General features: G+C 34.4%; 1 protein-coding gene across 3 annotated transcripts in view; it reads left to right on the top strand.

Moving 5' to 3' along the window:
* The window catches only part of LOC150105593 (S1 RNA-binding domain-containing protein 1), a 425600-nt gene that overhangs the window by 178374 nt on the left and 225213 nt on the right, over positions 1 to 22013 (top strand). For all 3 annotated transcript variants that reach the window (XM_090394265.1, XM_090394266.1, XM_090394264.1), the window contains one exon: positions 6316 to 6406. In XM_090394265.1, the coding sequence (XP_090250391.1) occupies positions 6316 to 6406 (91 nt within the window). The remainder of the gene's footprint in view (positions 1 to 6315; positions 6407 to 22013) is intronic.

The raw sequence follows: 22013 nt of genomic DNA, 5'->3' as shown, positions 1-22013 counted from the left end.
GTTCAGCCATATTACGGCAACATGATATTTTACAAAAATAGAGCATTTAGTTTAGCAAATAAAAAAGGCAGCATTTCCCATTGACAGTTAAATATGTACTTATTATATTTTATTAATAAAATAATTACAGTCATGCATACTAAAACTAAACATTTTAGAACCCACTTATTAGATACTTAAGGAAACAACCCATAAAGTATCATACAATGTGAATTTCATAAACTTTTATAGTCTATATATATATATAGCCGAGTGGTTAGCTTATCTGCTCTCCAGCCTAAAGGCTGCAGGTTCGAATCCTGCTGTGGGCATGGATATTTGTGATTGTCTGTGGAAATACTAGTGGTGGTGGTCGACGGTAGATGGCCTTGATGTACTTGCGATCAGTTGGTGGATTGAGTACTGGAGACAGAGTTGTAGAGCAGGTGCTCTCCCTCGATGAATCTTTGGACTCCCTGGAGGTGTAAAATAATAATAATATTAAATTATATTATGCATGAATTCTCCTACTCAAATTGCAAATCACTATCGCCCTGACTTTCACATTTTACTCCCTACAGTAAACAGTATTGTTTACCCCCTGCAATAAACAATATGCCCTCCACAATCAGCAACTATACTGCATATACACGGAAAACAATTCGTTTTATCATGTCACTGAATAAGGTTCACAGACATTTGCAGACTGTGTAATATATTTCTCAACAAACAGTGCAATTAGAGACAACTGAGAATATATAAACACTAACTAATAATCACATCACCTCTACTGTATAGACTGGAGCAAACCACATGTTGCAGGTGCAACATGTGGTTTTGCTTGACACTACCCCGTCATGAACGTGTTAACACCAAGAAATATACATGTGTAGAGGCTTAAGTGCTGTGAGGACATCATGTTGGAGGCTTAATGGATTTTTTACAACACTCAAAAAGAATTAAAATAGAATTTAATACTTCCTATATTTCGTCCTAGTCACTAGGACATCTACGGGGATTACAAAAACAATTAATGTAACATATACACAAATAACAAACAATACTAAGCCCAACCACGTGGGTGACACTAAAGTCCTATCTAGGTAGAGCGCCCTCTAAGGGCAGTAGCAGGTGGCCTGGAATGTAAGGTGGGAACTCTGGTGATGAGTGTTTCCCAAATCTTCGGAAGCTTAATGCAACCATATTTATTGAGATTTGGTTGGTTTTTGAGAGCTGCTGCTGCTGCTTCTAAGAAAAGTCTCTCTTTCTTGAATTTGCTGTGGTGGAGCATGGTGGCTTTCTTCCATGATACCCTGTGGGTTGTGTCCAAAACATGGTCAGCCAAGCCTGAATGGCCATAGTTGTGTTTGAAGATGTAAGACTTGTGTTCCTCTAGATGGATGGATGCTGATCTACCTGTCTGTCCAAAGTATGCCAGCTTACAGGAACAGGGTACTTTGTAAACTCCAGGCAGAGAGAGAGGAGGGAGCGGATCTTTCGTAGAACGGATAAGGGTAGCCAGTTTGCGGTGGGGCTTATATGCTGTGTGTAGATTGTACTGTTTTAGTATCTTGGCTATTTTTTCGGATGTGCCACGGATGTATGGTATGGTGATGGCATTTTTAAATTCTTGTTGACGAGAAGGACAGGGAATGGGGGAGGAGTTGATTATTTTTTTGATACTGTGATCGCTGTAGCCATTGGAGAGGAAAGTGCTGTGTATGTATGTGGTTAAGCTCAGTAGTGAGGGCGGTTCCACTGGAACAAAGATTGTGGGCTCTCTTGGTAAGAGTTTTAATAATGCCATATTGTTGAGAGGGGTGGTGGTGGGAGAGTCTGTGTGTGTGTGGGTTTTCTGTATACGGTGAAGGTAGGTGTATCATTAGGCAGGCGTGTGACTAAGGTGTCTAGGAAGGGTAAACAATTGTTCTTTTCCTTTTCCATAGTGAACTGGATTCTTGGATGTAGACTATTGAGATGACCGAGGAAGGAGTCTAACGTGTCTGGGCCATGAGGCCAAATAGAGAACACATCATCTACATATCTTAGCCAGATAGAAGGTTTGAGTGGGGCTGAGTCTATGGCTCGTTTTTTGAAATCTTCCATATAGAAATTGGCAAAGGGGGGGGGGGGGGGTGAGAGGGGGGAACCCATGGCAGTTCCCTCTATCTGCTTGTAGATTTTGTTGTTCCAAGAGAAATACCCAGAGTTAATGGCAAAGGAAAAGAGATCTAAGATGTCAGTGGGAAAAACGTTTTCTAAGAGAGATAAGGTGTCAATTAAGGGAATATTGGTAAACAAAGAGGAGATATCAAAGCTTACCAATATGTCTGTCTTCTTCAAGGTTAATTTTCTGTGAGGGCTTTAAAGTGGGTCGAGTTTTTTATATAGGAAGGGGACCTTCCGGTGAGGGGGATCAGAGAGTTGGCCAGCTGTTTAGATAGTCTATAGCAAGGTGCATTGGTAGCATCTACTATAGGCCTGAGTGGGGAATTGGGTTTGTGGATTTTTGGTAAACCGTATATTCGGGGGGGACGGGAGCGGAAAGGTTTAAGCTTTTTCGTGACATCAGGGGGGCCAGGAAGATACTTTTTTGAGTAAAATTTTTAGTTTCTTAACTTGTGTTTTTGCAGGGTCGTGTTCTGGCTACAGCGATCACAGTATCAAAAAAATAATCAACTCCTCCCCCATTCCCTGTCCTTCTCGTCAACAAGAATTTAAAAATGCCATCACCATACCATACATCCGTGGCACATCCGAAAAAATAGCCAAAATACTAAAACAGTACAATCTACACACAGCATATAAGCCCCACCGCAAACTGGCTACCCTTATCCGTTCTACGAAAGATCCGCTCCCTCCTCTCTCTCTGCCTGGAGTTTACAAAGTACCCTGTTCCTGTAAGCTGGCATACTTTGGACAGACAGGTAGATCAGCATCCATCCATCTAGAGGAACACAAGTCTTACATCTTCAAACACAACTATGGCCATTCAGGCTTGGCTGACCATGTTTTGGACACCACCCACAGGGTATCATGGAAGAAAACCACCATGCTCCACCACAGCAAATTCAAGAAAGAGAGACTTTTCTTAGAAGCAGCAGCAGCAGCTCTCAAAAACCAACCAAATCTCAATAAATATGGTTGCATTAAGCTTCCGAAGATTTGGGAAACACTCATCACCAGAGTTCCCACCTTATATTCCAGGCCACCTGCTACTGCCCTTAGAGGGCGCTCTACCTAGATAGGACTTTAGTGTCACCCACGTGGTTGGGCTTAGTATTGTTTGTTATTTGTGTATATGTTACATTAATTGTTTTTGTAATCCCCGTAGATGTCCTAGTGACTAGGATGAAATATAGGAAGTATTAAATTCTATTTTAATTCTTTTTGAGTGTTGTAAAAAATCCATTAAGCCTCCAACATGATGACCAAGAAATATATAGTGAATGCATTTCAGATATTATGGAAATTGGTTTAAGAGAATTAGCATTTCCATTCAATTGTTGCTTTTTGTTTGGGTTGCGCGATCTTTTGTTAATACCGCACCAATCGTATGCGCTTCTTAATAGCTGCTTTTTTCTCTATTGGCCTACAATCGTGCACATCTTTCACTTCTCATTAGTAATTTGTCAAGGATTGTTCATTACGTATCTCAAGTTTTAAATTACTGGTAATTTTTGCTTGATGTAATGGGAAAGAAGATGACTCTATTTGGGTAGATAACTTTGATTGCACACAAGGAAACTGCTCTTGAGGACAGAAGAAGTGATGGAGAATAGAAGCTTCTTGGTAAGTCATACCCATTTTCAGTTTTTTTTTTTCTGAAAACTTTAGTTTCTGAAAATCCCCACATATATCTTGGACCATGATTTTTTAGCTTTAATTTTGGGAAAAAAGTGCAAGTAGTCGAGTAAATATGGTAATTTTTTTAGCTTTCAAATTCTTAAGTATGGATCATTGGTTAAAGACTAGATTTATAAAACGCACAAAAGAGAGTAATATAGCAGATATAGAAATAGGCAATTTCACTTGTCTCATTGATGATAAATTATTTATATTAAGTAAAAATGTATAGTAGTATCTTTATAAATTTTGTTCTATTAAAAATAAATGATTTTTTTTGTGTTGAAATGTATATCTAAATTCAAATAAAACAGACATTTAAAATGAAATATATTTTTATTTATTATTATTATTATTATTTTGATAAGGGTATTTTGAAAAGGTACTTGGTAATAATGAAAATTAAAAAAGGCGTACGCAGATATCTGAAGTTTCAGAAACACTGATCTATCCAAATATTTAGTCTGAAACATAGGTGTATAGTACGATGTTCTTTTCTTAAATTCAGCTTCGAATTTGGATAGACGAAATAGCTTCTATCCAAATATGCACTTATTACATTTTTTTCAGCGTCATTTCAATTTTGAATGTGATACATATTGAGTGTATTGTGTATTATGTGTTTAAGTGACTTTGGACAATTTTTGACTTGTTTTTGTGAATTTGGATTATTATTCACGTAAAGTAAGTACATCTATTATATTTTTGCTAAGTTTGAAACCAGTTAAATTGTTTCATTTTAGTTAATTCTCTTATTTTGAAAACAAAAGATTTTTATCTTATGTTGGATAGACGTCTAGAAAATAAATAATTTTCAATAAGAGATTTATTTATATATTTGTTCTTGTTCTAGTTGGAAGACATTGGGGCTGGTGTCCTTTTACTAATTTCTTTAATAAATAATTTTAATATTCTAGAAATTTCTTAATTATCAAACAATTATCAGAATGTAAAAATAGTTAATAAATATCACTGAGAAATCAATCAGTGCCTAATATCTCTACTTGCTCATTTTCAAAAAAAAAAACCTAAAATGTAAGCATATTTATTATTCAAAACATCTGAAAAATCAAATTCTGTAGTAAAAAAAAAAAAAGTCAGTCTTTGGCCATTCACCTTAAAAATAATAGGGGTTAAAAAATAAGTTTAAGGGAAAATTTCAGCAATTATTATTTATTTTGGTGGACAACTTTTAATGCTCTTCTTATTTTAAAGTCTAACCAAGTATGTTAACCCCCAGATGTCGGAAAAAAAACCAAAGAAGTTATCTGGAACATAAATTGGCTCGATCGCTGAATAAATATTTAACTTCAGGACTACATAAAAAAGAAGAACAGAAAGTTCTGACGAAGCAAGTACTCCGTGTAGCTCTGCTACAGAAAAAGAGAGGACACAAGATAACTATGAAGAAGCAAATGTTATATGTGAAAATGAAACTGGCTTGACAGGACTGTCTACAGAAGTTGCAGCAGAAGAAATATTGGATTCCGATTCAGCAAAACACGAAACTTCAAATTTTACTTTAAATTTTGAAGTAAAATTTAAAGTTGTTTACTCTACATAGTTCTAAGACTTTGATTTGGTGTGACACAACCTGTGATCTAAACACTGTTACTTCCATAACAGTGCTGTAAACACTGATCTGTATTTCATTAGGTTGCCACTGAAATATAAATGCCACTAAAACACAATCATCTTGCTTTATTTCATGCAAGAAAGACTGCACTCATATCTGCCTTACATTTGATAACGCTCAATTGTGTACACAAGATCAGATATCTCTTTTTGAACTGACTTTCACTGGTACATAACATCCAAAAAACTAGGTGTGCTTCTTCACTTAAGACATTATTTCTCATTTGTGCTACTTCTAATCTTTGTACTCTTAACACTATACAAATCCCAAGTCCTTCCTTTCTTAAAATATCATTCTTACATATGGGATGATGCACCAGAACCTATCTAAAAATGCTTGATGCTGTCCAGAAGATTTGTTTAAGAAGTGATTTGTTTAATTGGTGATCCATCTCTCTTTCTCTCCCTCATACTCACTCACCACTCTCTCACAGATGTACTGTTTCTGTTCAGTCTGTAATTTCATAGATATTGTTCTGCCCAATTCTGATGCAGTTCCTCAATTGCATCAGAATGCAATTCCTCTTTCATACTTTCTACCTCATTGCTCTTGAACAGTCTTCCCAACACAACTTTTCCCAAGGACTACAATCTTCACTTGTTCAAAAATCATATCAATAGGTTTCTTCGTTCTAGTGACCACTTGCCTACACACAGCTCTGATGCTTTAGGTTTCACAAACTCTTGTTTGTGGTATTTATATTAAAAAAAAATCAGTTAGTGTTAATGATAATAGAAAAATTGGCCTTCTTTTAATGAAATTAATATAAATGTCTTTTACATTAATTGAATATTAACAGTTCTGTTCTTTTTTTGTTTAAATTTTGATAGCTGTTTGGTTTATCATTCAATTAGGTGAAGTATTACATACTGGAGTAGCATATCTTCATAGTAATAAGAAGATAAATGATCCAGACCAATTAAAGAGAATTATCACTAAATATGGGTAAATATTTTTCATTGGGCTCTTAATTATATTGTTTTTAATCCAGTTACAGTAATAACTAAAATTACTACAGCTTCAGAAAATAAAATGTTCTGTCTAAACAAATTCAATTTTATTAATGACATCTTTTAGGCAACCAGCAACTGTTTTTTTTTTTTTTTCTTCATTGTACTCTCAAGGTATGTGTAGTGTTTCATTACTACAATAAATCCTGGTTTGAACTCTAATCATTTAACACACCCTTTAATTCAAAATGGATGATGATTTTTTTTTCCCCTACTATCCAAATATAGTTTTCCATATTGCATTGTTTAGTTTTTCATTTTTATTTTTAACTCCCACCCAAAGGAGGTTGTAAATTGGGCTGGTTAAGAATTTTTATATTAATTTTATTATTTAGTTTTAATATTTTTATATTAGTTATTTTTTATATTTTTATTATATTTTATATTATTTATATATTAATGAGATTCAGATCTTTAGCCTGTTGGTTGGGGAGTGGATATATTAACTACTCAGCCTTGCAGGTTAAAAATTTGAATACAAAATGCACTCTTTACCAAGTTTACATCAGTTTACCAAGTCATAGCTAGCAAGATAATTGGAATAGATAATTTATGTGAAAAAATAATAATGGTTTTATATCAGAAAATTTGCCCATGTCTTCACTATAAACCAATTGGAACATAACCATAACAGAAATTCAACATGCAGTATCTTATCACAAGATTCAGCCAGGCAACATGGTCTGATTATGCTAATATTCTGGTAAGGGTGATATTTTTAAAAATATAATTATAATATTTGTGATGGGAAAAAAATTAAAATAAATAATCATGAATAAAAAATAACCATGGTGAGAAATAGTACTCCTTGAGTACAGTCACAGAGCACTTTTCTCATCATTATGAAATAAATGTAATTCACAAAAAAAATTAAATTAAATTAACTATTAGTGTTGGTGCAATATACAGCATGTTACAACTCTTCTTGAGTAATATTTCTGTAATCTGCTCTTGAAATGGCTGTAGTTTGTTTTTTTTTTTCCTCCAGAGAACTTTCTGCTAAGATAAAACCCTGCTCTAGAGACCATACATGGAACTTGGCTCTTACAGCAATGAAATTCATCTCCAACCTAAAGGCAATCGCTAACATCCATTCCACTCAGCCATTCAGGTCAGCAAACTTGAGGTAGTTTTCATGAATATGCCATCTCCTCCAGATATGGAATTCAATGGAAAAAGACTAGTCCTACATAAAAATCATTTTCTTGTTGATTTCTTATTGTATTTCACAGCTCACTTATACAGAAAGCTGCAAAAAAACCTTGCTACATTACCCTGCCAAGATAGATCTAATGGACTTAAGTTATCCCCTTTATGGGAAATTGTTCTTCTTTATACAGCTCTTCCCAGTTAATTTTTTGTAATATATATTGGAGTTTGGTTCAAGACTTTTTGGGCGCAGTCATGTTTTTATGAAGCTTCTGTAAGATTTGTGCTTTTTCTTCTGATTTATTTTCATAAACAAATTGGTGTATTTGTTGTATATTATTGTAATGGATTTATTATGTTTAGTGCATTTAGTAATATAGCTGTAGATATACTGTAAAATTTAGGTTGTTTTAAAAATGGTGCCAAAAACCTGTAAGAACAAAGCACAAGTAAAGGTAACTGCTGAAGAAGGAAAGTTTAGTCTAGCAGAATAGAAGCATTATAGCACCATAGTTGAAGAATATAAGTTGCTGTTTGAAATATCCTGATTAAAACAAATTACTAGACATTTGATGAGAGAATTAGAAACAATTGAGAAATGATTAAACAAACTCTGACAAAACAAGAAAAAATTAGGAGAACAATGGAGGAAAAAACGTTGAAGCAGGTAAGTTAAGATGAATAATTATGTAACAATAACATTAGTCAGTAGTCAGAATATAGGAAAAAAGAAGTCATATGGTATTAGGTGATTTGATTGTGAAATTTATGCTTGCTGACAGAGTCACTGCTTTGAGCATCGTGAGAGCAAATATGATAGTGAAGCAGGGAAAAAAAGTAAATGAAATAGTAGTGCTTGTTGGAACTAATGATTTAAGTAGTGATAAATATAATATGAGAGAGGATATGAAAGAATTGTTGGAAAAAGCAAAAAAGAAAATTGAGAGATTAAAAATTGTTAGCTTATTACCTAGATACAACAGAACTAGGGAAGGAGGGCTATGATAGCATATGATATGAAGTGCAAGCTGTGTAGAAGTGGATGTGAATTTGTGGAGTGAGTTTAATGGTTGCAAAAATTTGTATAAGAGTAATGGTCTGACTTGATTGGATTTGGCATTAGGAACCTGGAGAAATTAATTGGGTTGAGACCTAATGCAAAAAGTCAGGGAAACTAGATCATCATGAAAGTAATGATGAGAATACATATGCTAATTCAGCTATGATATGCCAACATGACAATGATATGAATGTCATTCAGCATGGATATGGATATGGTGAAGAAGTGAAAATTTATGTTGTGGGCTCTGACTTTATTATTATTATTATTATTATTATTATTATTATTATTATTAAGAGAGACCTCAAGGGAGTCAGAGACTCATCGAGGGGAGGCCACATACTACACACACCAGCTATCATACTTATTCTTGAATTCATTCACACTGCTTGCACTCACAACATCCAAAGGCAATCAATCCATTCCAACCATGCACCACCCTCTGAGAGAAAAATCTAGTTCTCACACCCTTCTTGGCAGCCTTCATTCTCAGTTACCAAGGATGCCCTCTCGTCCTTTCCCCACCCTCCATAAATTGAAAAATTCCATCCTGTATTTGAAATCCTGTATGACCCTTTCAGAAATTTATAAGTCTCAATCATATCATCCTCCTCTTTGCTAGTGTCTGCAGTGTACAAATTCTCAATCTGTCTTCATGATCAGTATTCCATAATCCTTATATCATTTTTAACACTCTCCAATATATCAAAATCACAACGGAAAACAGGCCTGCGCACAATAGTCCAAGTGAGGTCTTATCAAGGCAATTTTCACATGTAAAAATAACATCCTTATCTTTATATGTGATCATTCGTTTCAGCATTGCAATTATTTTTTGAGTTGTATTTGCAATCTTTGCCACATGGCCCCTGAACTTCAACTTCTTATCTATTAACACTCCAAGATCCCTAGCTTCATCAGTTTCTTCTAGCCTAATCCTACCAATATAATAAGACATTGGATATCTAATCATGCTGAAGTGAATGATTTTAAATTTACTGCCATTGAACTGACACCCATTTTCCTATGCCCACAATTTTCCAGCCTATTCAAATGATTCTGCAAAGACTGCATATCAGTAGCATTCCTGATTATCCTACCTATCTTTACATCATCAGCAAATAAGTGTATGTCGTTTGTCAAATCCTTCCCAATATCATTAATGTACAAATTGAATAACAGTGGACCAAGCATTGATCCTTGTGGTACATCACTTGTTACCTTAAACCTTGCAGACTCGGATCCCCCGTATACCACTTTTTGATATCTGTCAGTCAGCCATCCTCTTATCCATGCTAATATTGTATAACCCAAACCCATTTTCTCAAATTTATGCAACAGTCAGTATTCTGTCAAAAAAACTTTTTGAGTATATCTGTGGACCAAAAACAAAAAAGTTGTCCAACTGGGGCTAGACAGATTGTAGATGTAAGTATACAAAAAAAAAAAAAAAAAAAAAAAAAAAAAAAAAAAAAAAAAAAACCAGGAGGTAACTTCTTATGTCTATATACAATGGTCAGGAGCATCAGAAACAAATGGATAGAGTTTGTTGCTGTGGTGAATTTGTTTGGGCCTAAGATTATTGGCATTAGTGAAACCTGACTCTCAGAGTTTGATGTAGTAATTGGAATTAGGTGTAAAAGATATAGTATTTTTAAAGGAAGAGATAGGAGTATCACTAATGGTATCATATGATTTGTGTCCAGTAAGGATAGAAAATCATTAAAGCAGTAATAGTAATAATGTCTTATGTAGCAGTGAGTTTGAGGCTGTCTCATGTGAAGTTGGGACTAGCAGGATGAAATATATGATGGAGTATTGCTACAGACCTTGTGGTTCAACTGCTGGAGATGACTTGATTACTCACTTAGTACCTGATGGGTACTAAGCAAGTAATCATTATGGATGGCTTAAATTATCCAGGCATTGATTAGGTTGAATAGAAAGCTCATGATAAGAATGAAGGAGAATATATTGAGTTGCTGCGAGACAGCTTTTTCAAGCAGCATGTAAAAGAATGAACTCGAAGTCAAAGAGTGTTAGATTTGATCATGGGGTTAGAAGGGGGTGTTAGTGATCATGCCATATTGTCCTGGGAAGTAGCTAACTATATGGATGGTCTAATTAGGACAGGTACTATGAAAATTAAGAAATAATGACAAATTCAGGAGAATACCATCTTTAGCCCAGTGGTATCAATGAATGGGATGCATGGAAAGCTCTGAAAGATGCATTTCAAAGCACAAATAGGGTTGGAATGAAATAGATGTGCAACCTTAAGAAGAAGATGATGATGATGTGGAAGGAAAATTGTGAGGTTAAGAGTGATAGAAATTATGAAATAAATAAAATGCAGGCTAGAAAAGTTATTAGAGTATATTTATATTGTATGGAAAACTAAATTGGAATATGAAAAGAATTTGTCTGTGCAGGCTAAAGGCAACCTAAAAGAATTTTATTGTAATGTTGCAAGTAAATAAAAAAAATGAATGTCAAAGAATGACTTTAGTGAATGCAGACAGTACCCTTATACAGTGTTGATTTAACACAGTAAGCAGGTGATGCGTCGCATCGGGGCGCCTTCTTCAAGGGCGCTGAAGTGAGTAGAAAAAATGAAATAAAAATGCGTTTTAATATTAGCATTTTTTAAATGTGGATATGCACTAAATATATCGTAATAAATACTGTAACTTTTAATAACATTTAGCAAAAACTGCAAGTTGTTTTTTGCTATGTGTAGTATAGAGCTGGCAGAAGCACTAGACAAGTCGGGAGTTTGCCTGGGGTATCACATTACAGGGGGTAGCTCTTACACTGACTTTCTATTTTTTTTTTTACATGCTGTTCACATTTGCCAGTTAGGACGTGAGGCGTGTACCTGGCTAAAACTCTATTACGAAGTGACATTTGGGCATTATTTGTAAATCATCGAATGTTGGTTGCTAAACACATAGTAAATGTATAGTTAATTCACACTCAGGTAAGTAGATCCAAAATATAACCTAAGGCTTTACAAATCAAAGAAAAATGTATGTGCATTTCTTTAAGTATTTATTTTTATTTTTTTATTTACATTTATTTTTTGTCTTACCAAATTTTTTGCTCGATAGATTATTTATTTCAGAATGGAACCCCTGGAACTGAATTATAAATAAACACTCATCTAATTTTCTACTGGTTTGAAAGTTTTCACAGACAGTATTCAATATCTATTACTTCATTTTACCGTTTGATAAAAGAAGTAAGCCAATAATATTGTTGTATCCACCCAAGCAGATACTTGTAATTCTGAACTATTTCTTTGTAAGCTATAATCATTTGTTCAGCTGTCTTTTAACATTATTCTGTTTTTTATTTTATATTTTCACTGTATAAAAACTGTTTACATGTATGCAAGAAAAAAGAAAGGTCAATAGTGTTAATTTTTTTTTTTCGCTTAAAAAATTCCAAATATGACGTCTTTTACTGGTGCTGGAAATAACTTATGTCTTAGAAATACTATACAATAATCTTTTCAACTGGAGATAAAGGCTAAAAGCTTAGATTACTCTCTATGCTACTGAGAAAGAAAAAAAGACCACTTCTTCAGAAGCCACACTTAAGAGCCTCAAGCACTAGTGCATAATACATAATAGTAAATAATAGAAATACCAATATTTCTTTTACCGTCTGATACAATATTTATGTCAAAATAATTTCTGAATTTATAATAATCACAATTTCACTCATATTTACGAATTTAGGGACACAAAACACATCTTGAAAAGATTATTTTACTTACTATTAATAAAATAACAATTGACGTTTCGACCCCTCTATTGAGGTCATCATCAGAAAGATACACATGTATATGAAAACAAGCTGCATGCTCTTGCACTCTACAAAGGTAAATTGAATCTACACTGTTAATTGATCTTTTACTTAGCCTGACCTCTAGTGATAAAAAAAAAAAAAACTACAATAAACCCTACTAAAGTCCTCCCATACTAAGATTTTCTTCTGGACTTGTACAGTTCAGATTACTATACTAAGATTTCCTTTTGGACTTGTACAGTTCAAAAAAAAAAAAAAAAAATACTTCAAGTCTTGTATTGAAATTTTTCTTGGGCTTGTTCTGGTTGCAAATGGCTCCTCCACATTCTTGGAATGGTTAGACCGTCATTTTTGTTCAGGTTAGGATTGTGTTTGAGCATTTCACATGCCTCTTTAAATTTCCAGGTTTTGGTGCGGTGTATGGACTTGGTACCTTTCCAATTAGTTCTGTGGTATGTCTGGAGTGCGTGGTCTGAAAGGCTGGTTTTTCCAAAATGGAGGTATTTAATGTGCTGTTGTGTTCATCCTTCCTAATTGGGATGGTTTGCCCTGTTTCCCCCTATGTATGGTAGATTACATGTGCGTTGTATTTTGTAAACCCCTGGGTGGGCTAGGTGTGGAAGTAGGTATCTTAATTTTGTCGGGGGGTTTGAATGTGGTTTTGATGTTGTATTTGTGTAGTATTCTGTCTGTTTTTTTCTGAAATGCCTCTATCACAGTGTTTCTCAATGTTATTTTGGATCATGCTCTACTCAACGTATCAAAGATTTTGATGCTCCCCCCCACCCCAGCATAATAGTCAGCCAAGTTCTGAAAAAGTATAATATAAACTTGATATAAAAAAAGGGACAATGGTAAAACTGTTTTTAATTTGACTTTCTTCAATGATTATAAATTTTATATTACACTTTGTATATTATAAAACATAAATCGAACTGAACTTGGGAAAATAAAATAAAATCAAAGTTAATGTGATCCTTGAGCTTGATGTCTGCTGCAAAGACTTTTTATTTGAGGTACTAATTTAGTCAATTTCAATCTCAAATCTCCACAGTTTGTGATTATCCAGATGATTTATTTTTTTACAGCAAGTCATTTACAGCACTTAAGCCCCGTGCAACTAAATGTGACGACGGGAAGGGCAACAGTAATTTTTTTGTAAAACTAGTTGAATTTTGTTTCTGCCTCGTCAGAAAGCTATGCCATTGTTCCTTTTATGTTGAATAAAATTCTAATAGACTCATCATTTTGCTTTTTGCTTTTCTGAGAGTTCTTGATACTGTATTTATGTTGACTCTGTACTAGTTTTGTCAGTTTTTCTCGGAAAGTCAAGATTGCAAAATGGACAATTTATCACCGATAATGGGGATTATTTTTTTTACTGTATCGGTAATGAGGTGACGAATGCAACATCACTTTCTAATTGCCCGCCAAAATATTCAAATTGCCCCCCCCCCCCCCCCCGTGGGATGTATGCCCCCACATTGGGAAACACTGCTATAACATAAGGTATGTTACTTTACTTTAGTTTTTTTACTGTATCCATTTTTTATAAATGTATGGTTGATGATCTCATATTCCTGGTTTAGAGCTTGCTTGTTTGAACAAATAGTTTGAGCTCTGTGTTTAAGGGTGCTTATGACACTTAGTGTTTGTGTTGGGTGGTGGTAAGAATTTTTGTGTATGTACTGGCCTGTGTGTGCAGGTTTGCGGTAGATTGAGAAGGAGAGACAGTCTGAGGGTAGATGTGTGACGAGTGTGTCTAGGAAAGGAAGAGAGTTTTTTTTTTCACGTATCCAATTCACTAATTTCAATGGTGAATTGGATACGTTTTGTGTTGTTTGTTTAGATGGCTAAGGAACGTATTTAGTGCTTCATTAACACATAGCCAGAAGAAACAACCAAAAAACTAATACCTCATTATATCCACTCATCCTTATTTATGGCCTGCCAAAAGTACACAAAACAAACACACCACTACATCTGATTATTGAAGGAATCTACAGCCCGAATTACCACTTAGCCAAAAAATTAGCAGCCACACTCAAGGAATGAGTAGGTCATTCCTCTTCCTACATAAAAAAATACACATTCCATAAACAAAATTAAAAATATTATGCTCAACGACCAAGATTTATTAGTCAGCTTTGACATAACTGCCCTTTTCACCAATGTTCCAATCAATGATACTATTATGCTCCTACAGAACATATTTCCATACAACATGATGGCCCTCTTTGCCCATGTACTCCACTCTGGATATTTTACACAAAACAATTTTTACCTTCAAAAAGAAGGTACAGTCATGGGCTTGCCACTTTCCCCCCAATAGCTAACTTTTATATGGAAGACTTTGAGCAACGAGCTCTATAGTCAGCATGCCTAAAGCCCAAATTTTGGCTTAGATACGTCGATGATATTTTCGCCATTTGGCCCCACAGCCGCGAAGCACTAAATACATTCCTTAGTCACCTGATCAAACAACACAAACGTATCTCATTCACCATTGAAATTGAAAAAAACAACTCTCTTCCTTTCCCAGACACACACTTGTCACACGTCTTCCAGGCTCTCTCTCTCCTTCTCAGTCTACTGCAAACTTATGCACATAGGCCAGTACATACACAAAAATTCTTACCACCACCCAACACAAAAACTAGGTGTCATAAGTCAATGATATTCATCACTCAATGAATATCATTGAGTGATGTTTAAAAAGAACATCACTTAAACACAGAGCTCAAACTATATGTTCAAATGAGCAAGCTCTAAACCAGGAATACGAGATCATCAACCATACATTTATAAAAAATGGATACAGTAAAAAAACTATTCACAAGATCCTCTACAGAGACACTACTAAAAACAAAAACGATTTCAAAATTACCATTGCCATACCTTATGTTAGAGACATGTCAGAAAAAATAGACAGAACACTACACAAACACATCAAAACTACCTTCAAATCCCCAAAAAAATTAAGATACCTACTCAGTTCTTCCAAAGATCTTCTTCCACACCTAGCCCACCCAGGGGTTTACAAAATACAATGCACATGTAACTTACCAACCATAGGAAAAACAGGGCGAACCATCCCAATTAGGAAGGACCAACACAAATGACACATTAAATAACTCCATTTTGAAAACACCACGCACTCCAGACATATCACAGAACTGATTGGAAAGGTAACAAGTCCATACACCACACCAAAACCTGGTTCGAAAGGAAATTTAAAGAAGCATGTGAAATGCTCAAGCACAATCCTAACCTGAACAAAAATGACGGTCTAACCATTCCAAGAATGTGGAGGACCCATTTGCAACCAGAACAAGCCAAAGAAAAATCTCAATACAAGACTTGAAGTGTTTTTTTGAACTGTACAAGTCCGAAAGAAATCTTAGTATAGCAACCTGAACTGTACAATTCCAGAAGAAAATCTTAGTATGGGAGGGCTTTAGCAGGGTTTATTGTAGTTTTTTTTTTACCACTAGAGGTCAGGCTAAGTACAAGATCAATTAACAGTGTAGATTCAATTTATCCTTGTAGAGTGCAAGAGCATGTAGCTTTTTTTGCATATACACATGTATCTTTCTGATGATGATCTCAATACAGGGTTCGAAACGTCAATTGTTATTTTATTAATAATAAGTAAAATAATCTTTTCAACATGTGTTTTGTGACCCTAAATTCGTAAATATGAATGCTGATCACCATGTAACCTTAAAAGAAAGAATCACAATTTCACTTTTATTATCGAAAACTTATAAATTATTTGATGGAGTTTAAGAAAGAAAAAATATTTGAATTAAAAAAAAATAGGTTAGGTTATTGAAAAGCCTCTGCACACGTACATGTAGTATAAGCATTCAACTTTTTTTTTTGGGGGGGGGGGTGTAGAGGAAGAGGACACCTATTCATTTTGCTGATGTTTCATGTAATTTATATTCAAAACCATTCACAAGACAATTGTTACAAATGTAAATCATTTGGGGAGCATACTTATACATTTTAGTGTAAAATTGTAGTAAAAGTAGAGTTACTTTGCTACCTAAATAAAAACTAGCAGTAAATATCTTTTCCAAATATGCAGTGATTTCTTCTTTTTACCAAAAAAAAATGCCAGATAATGATGATAATAAGAATAATAATAAGAAATAACTATGTAGTATTTTCTTTTTCATTGAATGGAGATTTCAGAATGAAGTGTGATTTATAATGTACTTTCTTTGTATGTTTTTTGAATAGAAAGTGCACATGATTTTTTTTTTTTTTTTTTTTGCTATTTTTGTCCACTAAACATCAGAAATAATGAGAATCACTAACTGTAGCAGATTTGTTATGTTTATGACCTCTTGACTTAGAAGAGTGAACCTGTTACCTGGAGTTTCCTCCATTAGGAAATTCCAAGTCAACATTTTGGTTGTTTCCAAGATATACACACACACACACACATATATATTCATTTTGAAAGATGCGTTACAGAAAATGCTGTGGAAATTATTTTTATGCTGATTTCCATGCTTGTGTTAAACAATTGCTTTAAAATATTCTGAAAAAAAATGCTATCAAGCAAAACTTATTGCAATGAGTAAGTTTAAACATTACTTTTTATTTTACTTGCACTGCTACAATGTATGGAAATATGCATGTCATGTTGTTATGCTTACAGATTTAGATATACTGCTGTAGTTTGAGAACAACTCTTTCTGCTTTTATGGACAAGACATTAAATTGCATTACATTCTTATTTCAATTCCAAGGCTAATTATAAAATATCGCAAAATTATATTCAGTAGCATTTCAAATGAACTCGCAGTTGAAAAATGAAACAAATTGTTATTATTATTGTTATTTGTTGAGTGCCCATTTCAATAATAATAATGCTAAGTTAAGGGGATAATAAATCCCTCATTATTTTAAAGCCGGATACGAAACTCGGAGATCGAAGTCTAAGAATTTCATGCCGAAGAACTATCGACAAATCCAAGCGTAAGTCAACATCTGGGTAGTACAATACTAGGGCAACTCGGAGCAAAGGTGGAGCAAGATCCATCACTATCCTTAATATTTTCTCATAATGTAAAACGCAGCTCCTAGGAGACGTATTACTATTTACATTATGAGGAGAGGTCACTACCCAGACCGGTTTCGACCTTTATTGAGATCTCATCAGTGAGTAGATAGACCTGGATCATACCAAGGTTTAAGTGAACCGAACTTACATACCCTTACTATACGAATTGCCAGAACGGTGTACCCATATATTATTTTACTACGATAAAGAGCCAAGAGACTATTTTTTTTACGGCGGCATAAATTAAATTAAGGGGATAATTTAATCCCTCATTATTTTAAAGCTGGATACGAAACTCGGAGATCGAAATCTAAGAGTTTCATGCCGAAGAACTATCGGCGAGTCCAAGCATAAGTCAACACCTGGGTAGTACAGCACTAGGGCAACTCGGAGCAAAGGTGGAGCAAGCTCCCTCACTATCCTTAATATTTTCTCATATTGTAAAACGCAGCTCCTAGGAAATAATAATGCTGTTTCTTTACTGTATAGTAAAATAACCTTTTGTGGGTGGAAGCAACATAACTAAATATATATATGAAGAAATTATCTGAGGCTTGTCCTATATGGAATTGATTAAAATTTCATGTTTGTTTTGGAATATTCTAACCCCCTCCCTCCAGCTGCCACAACCGCTCATAGTAACTGAATTATAAACATCTAATTTCGTATTTCATACTTCTCACAATCTGTACACTTCGCATTTGATATGATTAAAGATTTTCATACTATCATATATAAAGCAAAGCACGTCCTTCAGGCAATTGGTGAAGTATTCTACGAAATTTGATTTTGAATAAAAATAACATAATCTGGAACGTTGACAGCCTATTTTTTTTCAAAATATTTTAAATAATTATCTTAAATTAAGTTTGAGAACAAATAAAATGTATTATCAACTAAGCGATTAGACAAAATTAGCAGAAAAATTAAAAATGACATTGGTTCTCCGAGTTAATGCAATATTTATGTGAAGAAGTATGCAAGAATCTTTTATTTTGTCCTGGCATTAAAAATTGTACAATACGAGGAGAAAATAAAAGTAATTTCTTTATTTTTAGTCTATCCAATATAACTAAAAGTCCAGTTACCCAGCATAGAACAGGAAACTGCATTTCTTCTTATAGGCAACTGAAATGCAGCTATGATTGTGAGATAATCTGGTTAAGTGTTCTCTTTAGCATGAAGGATTATCACACCTTCTAATGGACATGACAGCCAAATCGCACTTCTTATCCATGTTCTTTCCAATAGCATGTATTGTATCGTATCCAGATTTTGTTGGAAGTATATAGACATCCTGGCCAGTTTGGAAGTTAATTGTATTTTTCAAAGTATACAATTTTACATAAAAATATATGTTTTGATTTTTAATCTTTAAATTTTAAGTACATTTAAAAAGTAACTTAAAATTGCATTGGGATGCCACGGACCCTAGAGCTTGCACTGCCCTTATATCAGAAGTAGATGAGATCATTCAAATAACGAGTGTTTACTTCACTAAGATCTCTCAACCAGTATGTAACATGGTGCACAGTACTACTACTACACTGGATGAATAGATAGAGGTGCATTAGAATGAGGTTGAAGAGCTGTTGCATAACCTAGATAACAATTCAGCAAGAGGGCCAGATGGGTTACTAGCAGGTGTGCGAAAGGAATGTTTAGCTGAAATGGCTTGGCCTGTGATATATTTGTATAGCTTAAGTCTCAATTCAGGAATGATCCCACATGAATGGAAAGAATGGATAGTTCCATTCTACAAAAACCATTGTGTCTAACTACTATCAGTATCTGTCACCTGTCAGTATCTCTAAAATCCAACTCGGCTATAATATTATTATAAAATATGAACAAATTGCTCAGACGTGATATCTCTTTAGTAACCCAATCTGTTCCTTGCAAAGTATAGTTTGTTTGTCAATATATTTATATGTGTGAGTTTTTACCAACTACTCTAATATCACCACCACTCCAGAGATACTAAAGGAGCAGATACACTATGATACTGTTTCCCTTTGCTGATGCATTTGATAGGATGCCACATGAAAGGCTGTTGCATAAACTTGAGAAAATGGGAACGGAATATACACTGACTTATATAAGTTGGTGGCTGATGGATAGATATCAGAAAGCGATATATGTGTTGTACTCTAGGGATCAGTTCTTGACCATTGTTGTTTAACGTCTATACATTGATAACATTGGGTAGGACCTGACACAAGATATTAATTTTTTTTACTGATAATGCAAAGATAGGCAGAGCAATCAATGATACTCCTGATATACAGTGCTTAACAGAATGATTTGAATAATCTGAAACAGTGGACAAATGACAATGGCTCTCAATTCAATGTTAATAAGTGATAATTAAAATGAAATATATATAGATCTTTAATTGACCATGATTTAATAAACATCTAATGTGAACAAGTTTCGCCAACAGGGCTGTTTGGCTTCTTCAGAGCTTATAACAGTAAGAGAAAACTCAAAGTGGCTAGTACAGAGAAAATGGAGTAACACTATCATATAAATTAAAAATTAAAACAAAACGTGTAACATTACACGCATGGAGCGTGTTGTCTTAGTTGTGAGAGCATGCTCTGTAGTTTTGAGCAAAATTAAATTCTCGTAGACTGAGCGATCTTATTAATGCTTTCCATATGTCAGCTATTAGCATTGACTGGTTTCTGTTAAGATTTTCTCCAGAACAGAGGACTACTACAGTTTCCTTGAAATTTCTACAATGGACGTCTTCTTCTAGATAAGGCATGGAGCTGCTATCCCAATCAATGGTATGGTTTGTAATTGCGAAATAATGGGCTAGACCTGAGTTGTCTGTTCTGTTGTTATCAACATCTCTTATGTTTGTTTGTTTTTTTCGGATTTCGAGGCCTCTCGACGTCTGTCCTATATAATTTATACCACAAGCACACGGGATGTTGTACATTCTAGCGTGTTTGAAAAAAAGCATTAATGTCTTTTGCCGATCTTAAAACATGATGGACAGTCTTGACCAGTTTGAATGCAACTCTGATGTTGAAAGGCTTAAAAAAATACAATTCACTTTGGAACCGGAAAAAGATAATCAGCTACCATTTTTGAATATCCTAATCAAGAAACTAGCAGATGAACATATCAAACTAACAGTCTATCACAAACCAACACACACTGGACTCTACCTTCATTTCAAATCAACTCACCATATTTCCCAGAAGCTCAGCATAATACATATGCTCAAAAATAGAGCCATGAACATCATCTCAGAAGAAAAAGAACTACATGATGAACTTACTTATATATCAGAGACATTAATAAAAAAATGGCTATTGAAGAAATTTAATCAACAAGATTCTTCATAGCAAATCCCCCCCCACAACAACAACCTACCATCACTCAATACAGATCAATCAGTTATTCCTTATGCAGGTACCATGTCGAAAAGGATTGCAAACTTTTTAAGCCCTTCAACGTCAGAGTTTCATTCAAACTAGTCAAGATGGTCTGTTACGTTTTAAGATCACCAAAAGACATTAATGGTTTTTTCAAACACTCCAGAGTGTACAACATTCCATGTGCTTGTGGTCTAAACTATATATTAATGTTGAGAAGCCTCAAAATCCAAAAAAAAGAACATATAGGAGATGTTAATAACAATAGAACAGACAACTCAGGTCTAGCCCATCATTTTGCGATTACAAACCATACCATTGATTGGGATAGCAGTTCCATGCCTTATCTAGAAGACTTCTGTTGTAGAAATTTCAAGGAAGCCGTAGTAGTCCTCCGTTCTGGAGAAAATCTTAACAGAAACCATAGAATGATAATAGCTGACATATGGAAAACATTAATAAGATCGCTCAGTCTGCCAGAATTTAATTTGTCTCAGAACTACACAGCATGCTCTCACAACAGTGACTAAGACAACACGCTCCATTCATGTAATGTTGCACGTTCTGTTTTAATTTATACGATAGCGTTACTCCATTTTCTCTGTACTTGCCACTTTGAGTTTTCTCTTACCGTTATAAATAAGCCCTGAAGAAGCCGAACAGCTCTGTTGGCATTAGATGTTTATAAATCATGGTCAATTAAAGATCAATATATATTTTATTTTAATTATATGTTTGAATGACCAAATATAAATCTCAACAATAAGTGACAATGTTAATAATCTTATCACAATAAAGTATGCACTTTGGTGTGATAAGATTTCCAGTGGCATATTATTTTGGTGGGAATATGCTACAAGAAATTGATGAGGACAGGGATTATTGAGTTATAGTGGATAGGAAACAGAATTAAAGAATGCCATCTTGCCTCTTTACAAGGCCTTGATATGACCACACCTTGACAGCTGTGGGCAGTTTTAGTCTTCTGTGGTCAGGCAGGATAAGCAGCTGTGGAAAGGGTGCAAAGAAGAGTAACAAAGATGATATTGGGATT

This window comes from Typopeltis vanoorti, chromosome 6 (genome assembly GCF_054136105.1).
Source record: "Typopeltis vanoorti isolate ZY-2024b chromosome 6, IOZ_Tvanoo_1.0, whole genome shotgun sequence".
NCBI lineage: Eukaryota > Metazoa > Arthropoda > Arachnida > Uropygi > Thelyphonidae > Typopeltis > Typopeltis vanoorti.
The sequence above is the reverse complement of the archived record's forward strand: the minus strand, read 5'-3'. Positions and strand labels throughout refer to the sequence as shown.